Raw genomic sequence first — 8584 nt, 5'->3', positions numbered from 1 at the left:
TTCATTTTTAAAACAAACCATAACCTTTATTTCATAAATAAAGGTTTAAAAAGCTTTACGTAGATTATCAAATAATGATAATCTAAAATATCCTGTTTACACACGACCATTACATAATGGTTTACAATACAAATATGTTACATCGAAATCAATTTCTTGAATGTAGTTTTTACACAATATCATACAAACATGGACTCCAAATCTTGTCCTTATTTTAGTATGCAACAGCGGAAGCTCTTAGTATTCACCTGAGAATAAACATGCTTTAAACATCAACAAAAATGTTGGTGAGTTATAGGTTTAACCTACATATATCAAATCGTAACAATAGACCACAAGATTTCATATTTCAATACACATCCCATACATAGAGATAAAAATCATTCATATGGTGAACACCTGGTAACCGACATTAACAAGATGCATATAATAAGAATATCCCCATCATTCCGGGACACCCTTCGGATATGATATAAATTTCGAAGTACTAAAGCATACGGTACTTTGGATGGGGTTTGTTAGGCCCAATAGATCTATCTTTAGGATTCACGTCAATTAGGGTGTCTGTTCCCTAATTCTTAGATTACCAGACTTAATAAAAAGGGGCATATTCGATTTCGATAATTCAACCATAGAATGTAGTTTCACGTACTTGTGTCTATTTTGTAAATCATTTATAAAACCTGCATGTATTCTCATCCCAAAAATATTAGATTTTAAAAGTGGGACTATAACTCACTTTCACAGATTTTTACTTCGTCGGAAAGTAAGACTTGGCCACTGGTTGATTCACGAACCTATAACAATATATACATATATATCAAAGTATGTTCAAAATATATTTACAATACTTTTAATACATTTTGATATTTTAAGTTTATTAAGTCAGCTGTCCTCATTAGTAACCTACAACTAGTTGTCCACAGTTAGATGTACAGAAATAAATCGATAAATATTATCTTGAATCAATCCACGACCCAGTGTATACGTATCTCAGTATTGATCACAACTCAAACTATATATATTTTGGAATCAACATCAACCCTGTATAGCTAACTCCAACATTCACATATAGAGTGTCTATGGTTGTTCCGCAATATATATATAGATGGGTCGTCATGATAGGTCGAAACATTGTATACGTGTCTATGGTATCTCAAGATTACATAATATACAATATAAGTTGATTAGGTTATGGTTGGAATAGATTTATTACTAACTTTCACGTAGGTAAAATGAGTAGTTTTTATCAATCTTGTTTTACTCGCCATTTCTCCGTTTCTAATCCGTTTTGAGTGATTCCAGTGGCCACGGTTTCGTATGGAACTTAAATTTATGAATCTAAATAGAAAAAGTATAAGTTTATAGGCGTAAATACAAGTTACAAGTCGTTTTTGAAAGAGGTAGTCATTTCCGTCGAAAGAACGACATCTTGATGACCATTTTAAAAAACATACTTTCACTTTGAGTTTAACCATAATTTTTGGATATAGTTTCATGTTCATAAGAAAAATCATTTTTTCAGAAGTATAGCTTTTAAATCAAAGTTCTTCTTAGCTTTTAATTATCCCAACCAAAACAGCCCCCGATTTTACTACGACGGCGTATATCCAGTTTTATGGTGTTTATCGTGTTTCCGGATTTTAAATCATTAAGTTAGCATATCATATAGATATAGAACATGTGTTTAATTGATTTTAAAAGTCTAGTTAGAAGGATTAACTTTATTTGCGAACAAGTTTAGAATTAACTAAACTATGTTCTAGTGATTACAAGTTTATAACATTGAATAAGACAGCTTTTTATGTATGAATCGAATGATGTTATGAACATCATTACTACCTCAAGTTCCTTGGATAAACCTACTAGAAATGAGAAAAATGGATCTAGCTTCAAAGGATCCTTGGATGGCTTGAAAGTTCTTGAAGCAGAATCATGACACGAAAAGAATTTCAAGTAAGATTTCCACTCGAAATAAGATTGTTATAGTTATAGAAATTGAATTAAAGTTTGAATATGATTATTACCTTGTATTAGAAAGATAACCTACTGTAAGTAATAAAGGTTTCTTGATCTTGGATGATTACTTGGAATGGATTTAGAAAACTTGGAAGTAAACTTGCAATCTTGGAAGTATTCTTGATTTTATGAAACTAGAACTTTTGGAATTTATGAAGAACACTTAGAACTTGAAGATAGAACTTGAGAGAGATCAATTAGATGAAGAAAATTGAAGAATGAAAGTGTTTGTAGGTGTTTTTAGTCGTTGGTGTATGGATTAGATATAAAGGATATGTAATTTTATTTTCATGTAAATAAGTCATGAATGATTACTCATATTTTTGTAGTTTTATGAGATATTTCATGCTAGTTGCCAAATGATGGTTCCCACATGTGTTAGGTGACTCACATGGGCTGCTAAGAGCTGATCATTGGAGTGTATATACCAATAGTACATACATCTAAAAGCTGTGTATTGTACGAGTACGAATACTGGTGCATACGAGTAGATTTGTTGATGAAACTGAACGAGGATGTAATTGTAAGCATTTTTGTTAAGTAGAAGTATTTTGATAAGTGTCTTGAAGTCTTTCAAAAGTGTATGAATACATATTAAAACACTACATGTATATACATTTTAACTGAGTCATTAAGTCATCGTTAGTCGTTACATGTAAATGTTGTTTTGTAACCTTTAGGTTAACGATCTTGTTAAATGTTGTTAACCCATTGTTTATAATATCAAATGAGATTTTAAATTATTATATTATCATGATATTATGATGTACGAATATCTCTTAATATGATCTATATACATTAAATGTCGTTACAACGATAATCGTTAGATATATGTCTCGTTTCAAAATCATTAAGTTAGTAGTCTTATTTTTACATATGTAGTTCATTGTTAATACACTTAATGATATATTTACTTATCATTTAACATAATTAACCAAGTGTATCAATACCTTAATATGATTCATATGTACCTAGTAAGACGTTATAACGATAATCGTTATATATATCGTTTTCGAGTTTCTTAATTTAATAGTCTCATTTTTATGTATATAACTCATTGTTAAAATACCTAATGAGATACATACTTATAATAAAATCATGTTAACTATATATATAACCATATATATGTCATCGTATAGTTTTTACAAGTTTTAACGTTCGTGAATCACCGGTCAACTTGGGTGGTCATTTGTCTATATGAAACCTATTCCAATTAATCAAGTCTTAATAAGTTTGATTGCTTAACATGTTGAAAACACTTAATCATGTAAATATCAATTTCATTTAATATATATAAACATGGAAAAGTTCGTGTCACTACACTTGGCATATGTGTATAAACAATGGCCGACTCATCCTATAATGTCTTCGAAAAATAATCTCCGGGGAAAGTCCGCTCATTAGAAAAATAATCATTCCACAGACGCATAGCTGTTCTAGGCGCCATTGGAATCGGTTTCTTCAACACTTTCATCACTTAGCATAAGAAGCATATCGAGTGCGACAATGTTAAAATCGTAACTCACGATTGCTAATGCATTTTGAGTAAGATTTTCAATAACCATTCTAGACATTTTTTAATATAGTTGATATAAATAAAATGGTGTAAGTATATATAGTTGTGATATATAGTTAAGATATATATATTTGATGTAAATAAAATGAAATATTATAGGAGTATATTTAGTGAAAATTAAGATAATAATAATAAAAATAAATAAATATAGTCCTTTTCAACGGCTATATAGCCGTTTAAACCAACAATCTCCATGCCCAAATATGCGTAGAAAGAAAATGATCGAGGGCGACTAGGTTAATTGGGATCGAGGGTGAGCCAGAGAGTCTGGAATGACATCGGTGTCCTCAAGAGCAAAGCGGAGGGCAGGTGCGGTGGCGTGACCGATGGAAATACTCTTAGAGAACGTACTTATCGTATGGGAGGTGATACTCACACACCAAGAATTGATCCATACACACTTTTTAGCACGAAATTTACAGTTATATCCCTAAGTTTATCTAGAGAGTTGAACCTTCATAATTATAAATTAAGGGTATAATAGTACGTATGTGTGGATGGATCAATTTTTAGTGTGTGAGTATCATCTCCCTTATCGTATATGATATACCCAATTAGTGGATCACAAAATCAGTAAAGCATTTTAACATTAATATTAGAAGGGTCCCTTAGAAAATATTTTTTTACGGCGATTTTTTGGCATCAATAGATCATTTATTTCAACGACCCTCATCATTTGCACGTAACACACACGTTCGGACGGAAATCCGAACCCGATCGACGGTACCCGAAAACACATCCATTCGGGCAGTGTTCCGGGTAGAGGTCCTTAGAAAATATTACCTTGATTTTGCATGACATAAACATATCATTGCTCCTAATATCATTCGTCTCTGATTTCGTCCCCTTAAAAATAAAGCTTCTAAGTTCAAGTTTCGTCATTGATCACTATGCATGTTTAGCAATTAGTAAAACACTAATATAATATTTATAGGGAGTATCGTGTTAAGACCATTTCAAAACAAATTAACTGAAAACAATAACTAATAAACTGTCTAAATGGGTACGTAAGTACGGTCTCAAACCATATACTACTTGTGGATATAAACTTTACATGACATGAAGATGTATAACATGTTACTCCTGCTTACTTCAGAAGTTATACTTTTAACACTCTGCAAATATTTAAATATTGTTCAAACATGCAAAAAAATAAAAGAACTGAAATTAACAGATTCAGACCCACATTGAAAATCATGCATTCCAAAACACGATATAATGTTGCATAAATTTGAAAAAATATAATTTGTACTTTTTTTGAATTGGATGACCTGGAGGCATTATTATATGTGTGAGGGTCCATCTGTTATGGTGCACTCTCACTTAGATCCCTTAACTATACATACCCCCCCCTCCCCACTTCATTTCTCCACAAACACCTACACTTCCATACTAACAATCAATACAATGGAATTTTTCACCATTACCATCTTATGTTCTTTATTTTTTACTATTTTATTTTCGTTCTTCGTCTTCACCTCATCCTCTGACGCCCGTCGAACAACGCTTCCTCTCCCTCCCGGCACCCTTGGTTGGCCGTACATCGGCGAAACCTTTGAACTTTACTCGCAAAACCCAAATGTCTTTTTCACCTCCAAAGTAAAAAAGTGAGTTTTTTTTTAACTTCCCATTTCCAAATTTGGACTTGGTCTATTTTTAAGTAGTTAAAAAAGATAGCCAAAACATGCGTGTCCTTTCAGTCAAGAGGTAGTAAAATTAACTAAGTGTACACTTGAATTTTATTTGCAGGTATGGATCAATATTCAAAACACACATATTAGGATGTAGATGTGTGATGATATCAAGCCCTGCAGCTGCTAAACTTGTATTGGTCACCAAATCTCATCTTTTTAAGCCTACATTTCCTGCTAGCAAAGAAAGAATGATTGGTAAACAAGCCATTTTCTTTCATCAAGGTGACTACCATTTTAAGTTAAGACGTCTTGTTCTTCGAGCATTTACACCAGAATCTATCAAACACTTTGTTTCCGACATTGAATCCATCGTTGTGGACGCCCTTAGCTCCTGGGAAAACCGATTGATCAACACTTTCCAAGAAATGAAAATTGTAAGTTAAACAAAACTCAAAACCTTGGTACAAACTTTTATCCATAACCTAATACCTGTATCCGAAGGTAGAGAGACAAACTTTTGTCAGCACCAAAATGCATAAAAAGTAGGAGAGAAAACATTGTATTCAAATTTGTTTATCTTTTATGTTTTCTCAGTTTACGTTCAACGTTGCATTGCTTTCAATTTTGGGAAAGGATGAGGTGCTCAACAGCAGTGAAGATTTAAAAAGATGTTATTACATTCTTGAAAAGGGTTATAATTCGATGCCAATTAATCTTCCGGGAACTTTGTTTCACAAATCAATGAAGGCTAGAAAGGAACTAGCCCAGATCTTGGCAAAGATTATTTCGGGTAGAAGAGAAACGACAAAAGAATCACACAACGATTTATTAGGTTCTTTCATGGAACACAAAGAAGGACTCACTGACGAACAAATAGCCGATAACATCATTGGCGTCATTTTCGCTGCTAGGGACACAACCGCAAGTGTATTAACATGGATCATCAAGTACTTAGCTGAAAACCCGTCCGTTCTACATTTAGTCACCGTAAGAAACATTTATTCGTACTGTTTAAATTGTAACGTTTTTGAAATTAAACAGATTCATATAAGCTAAGAACTTTGTACTATTGATAAATAATCAGATAATCAGTTTTAAATAACGAACTTCTAAACACTTTGAAAACTGTTTTGAAGTTATATTATGACGCAATATTTTGGTTGGCCAAACGGTCACCCAAATAATCCAGTAAAACTGTGTACAACTGAATATAATTATATTATACTCTCCTTCCCGAATAGCTTTTTTTTTTTTTTTTTTTTTGGGTAACGGTGGAACCCCAACTACGAAGCAGGCACATTGGCCCCAACGCAGCGGGTAAACCCCCAACAAGAAAAACCTTATATGTTTCTATTAAGACGCAATTAAACGATATGCATATATATATATTATAAAATCTAGCAATGAATTGAATAATTTATTTGGTTTTTTGATTTATTTATGAATAAAATAGGAGGAACAAGAGGCAATAAAAAGGGGTCAAGATGAGGGTAGTGAAGACAAGAATTTGAGTTGGGCAGATACCAAGAAGATGCCTATTACTTCCAGAGTCATTCAAGAGACACTCAGAGTTGCTTCTATCTTATCTTTTACCTTTAGAGAAGCTGTTGAAGATGTTGAATTTGAAGGTTTGTTTTGTTTTCTTATACAAACCATAAATAAATAAGTTAATAAAAGTTACTCCGTACTAGTTTTTTGGTAACTCTAGAAAATAAGCTAACTTTTATTTACAAATATGTACTTTCAGGGTATCTTATTCCTAAAGGATGGAAAGTATTGCCACTGTTCAGAAACATTCACCACAGTGCAGATAATTTTCCTGATCCAGAGAAGTTTGATCCTTCAAGATTCCAGGTAAAAATAACAGTAAAATAGTACTATGTACTACATTTTGTTTTATTGTTTTATTATAATTATACCAAAATCATAAAAAAAAATTGTTTTATTAGTATATCTATGAACATGGTGGGTGTGATATTTTAAACTAGTACACTAGTACATGGGAAGTGGGCACTGAAATAGTGTTAACTTGACAGGTTGCACCAAAAGCCAATACATTTATGCCATTTGGCAGTGGGATCCACTCATGTCCAGGAAATGAATTAGCCAAGCTGGAGATATTAGTCCTCTTACATCATTTGACCACAAAGTACAGGTTTGTGAATACAAACTTGAATTTTTTTATGGGAATTGATTCGTACACCACCTCAAATTTTCCATACACCACCAAATAAATTATTTGGACATTTATACCCTTCATTTGGTGGTGTATGACAAATTTGATAGTGTAAAAGAAAGGGTAAAAATGTCTAAAAAATTAATTTGGTGGTATATGGCAAATTTGAAGTGGTGTACGGATCAACCCTTTTTTTTATACGGTAGAAGTGTTTAATACATATATATAAGTGAAAGTAATTTATAATTTGTTATTCACTCCTCTAAAGAGTAAATTAAGATGGGCTAATGAAGTAACTGCTGATATCATGCAGGTGGTCATTGGTTGGCCCACTGAATGGGATACAATATGCACCATTTGCTCTACCACAAAATGGCTTGCCCATTAAACTCTCCCTCAAGTACTAGCAATTTGCAAAGTCAACGATCAACACGAGTTTGACTTTTGACTATTGACTATTCAGTTGAAGTACAGAAAGTGAAACCAAACCGTGAAGACACATAAATTATGTGAATTTACAAGGCGTAGTGAAGACTAAAAGGACAGCAATATGTATATAAAAATGGTCGTCTTAGTTCACAAAGAAATATTTGTGGTTAACCATCTACCTTTTACCTATTTTGTAATAAAATAAAATTTGGGGGGGTGTTAGGCAATTTTTGTTTAGGGTGATGAAATGTTTGAGGTTTTCATTGATTATTCTTGTACAAGTCCGCAAGGCATTTATATTTAAACATTTTGTAAATTACTTTATTTTCCGTCTCACATTAGAATTAATTGTCTACTTTCAAATAACGAAAGTAATCTAATGAAATTTACAATATTGTCCCTAATATTAATTAAATTATAAATATAAAAGTGAAAGAATTTTCTAATTAATTGATTAATGCTAAAACTATAAAGTTAGAAAAAAATTACAAAAAAAATACAGTGTGATAATGATATTAATTAAATTGTATGGTGTTCGTTGTAGGTGAAAGTGAAAATGAGTTAATGTTCTGGAACACTCCAAATCCTGGGGTTTTATTACTAAGTTTCACAATAACCCCTCTACTTTGCAAAACATAACAAAAATGGCCCTCCATTCTGGCCGACTTACTGCGCGGCGCGCACAATAGGCTGCGCGACACGCAACTATGCTGTAAAATCTGGTTTGTTACAACTCTCCCCTCGTTGAGC

The 8584-nt window shown here is 32.4% G+C and overlaps 1 protein-coding gene across 1 annotated transcript; it reads left to right on the top strand.

Annotated features, from left to right (window-relative positions):
* Positions 1-4995: 4995 nt before the first annotated feature.
* On the top strand, positions 4996-8082 carry LOC139891488 (abscisic acid 8'-hydroxylase CYP707A2-like). Its single transcript, XM_071874458.1, has 7 exons — positions 4996-5202; positions 5345-5663; positions 5824-6216; positions 6683-6857; positions 6977-7083; positions 7266-7384; positions 7719-8082. The coding sequence occupies exons 1-7, from the start codon at positions 5003-5005 to the stop codon at positions 7810-7812; spliced, it is 1407 nt and encodes a 468-aa protein (XP_071730559.1). The 5' UTR covers positions 4996-5002; the 3' UTR covers positions 7813-8082.
* Positions 8083-8584: the final 502 nt, after the last annotated feature.

This window comes from Rutidosis leptorrhynchoides, chromosome 2 (genome assembly GCF_046630445.1).
Source record: "Rutidosis leptorrhynchoides isolate AG116_Rl617_1_P2 chromosome 2, CSIRO_AGI_Rlap_v1, whole genome shotgun sequence".
In the NCBI taxonomy this organism is placed as follows: domain Eukaryota; kingdom Viridiplantae; phylum Streptophyta; class Magnoliopsida; order Asterales; family Asteraceae; genus Rutidosis; species Rutidosis leptorrhynchoides.
The sequence above is the reverse complement of the archived record's forward strand: the minus strand, read 5'-3'. Positions and strand labels throughout refer to the sequence as shown.

Excerpts from the sequence above, each read along its gene's own strand:
- LOC139891488 (XM_071874458.1), top strand. The coding sequence starts at position 5,003 with ATGGAATTTTTCACCATTACCATCTTATGTTCTTTATTTTTTACTATT. Across the intron at positions 6,858-6,976 it reads TGAAGATGTTGAATTTGAAG|GGTATCTTATTCCTAAAGGA; the intron begins GTTTGTTTTGTT and ends ATGTACTTTCAG. Across the intron at positions 7,084-7,265 it reads TTGATCCTTCAAGATTCCAG|GTTGCACCAAAAGCCAATAC; the intron begins GTAAAAATAACA and ends TTAACTTGACAG.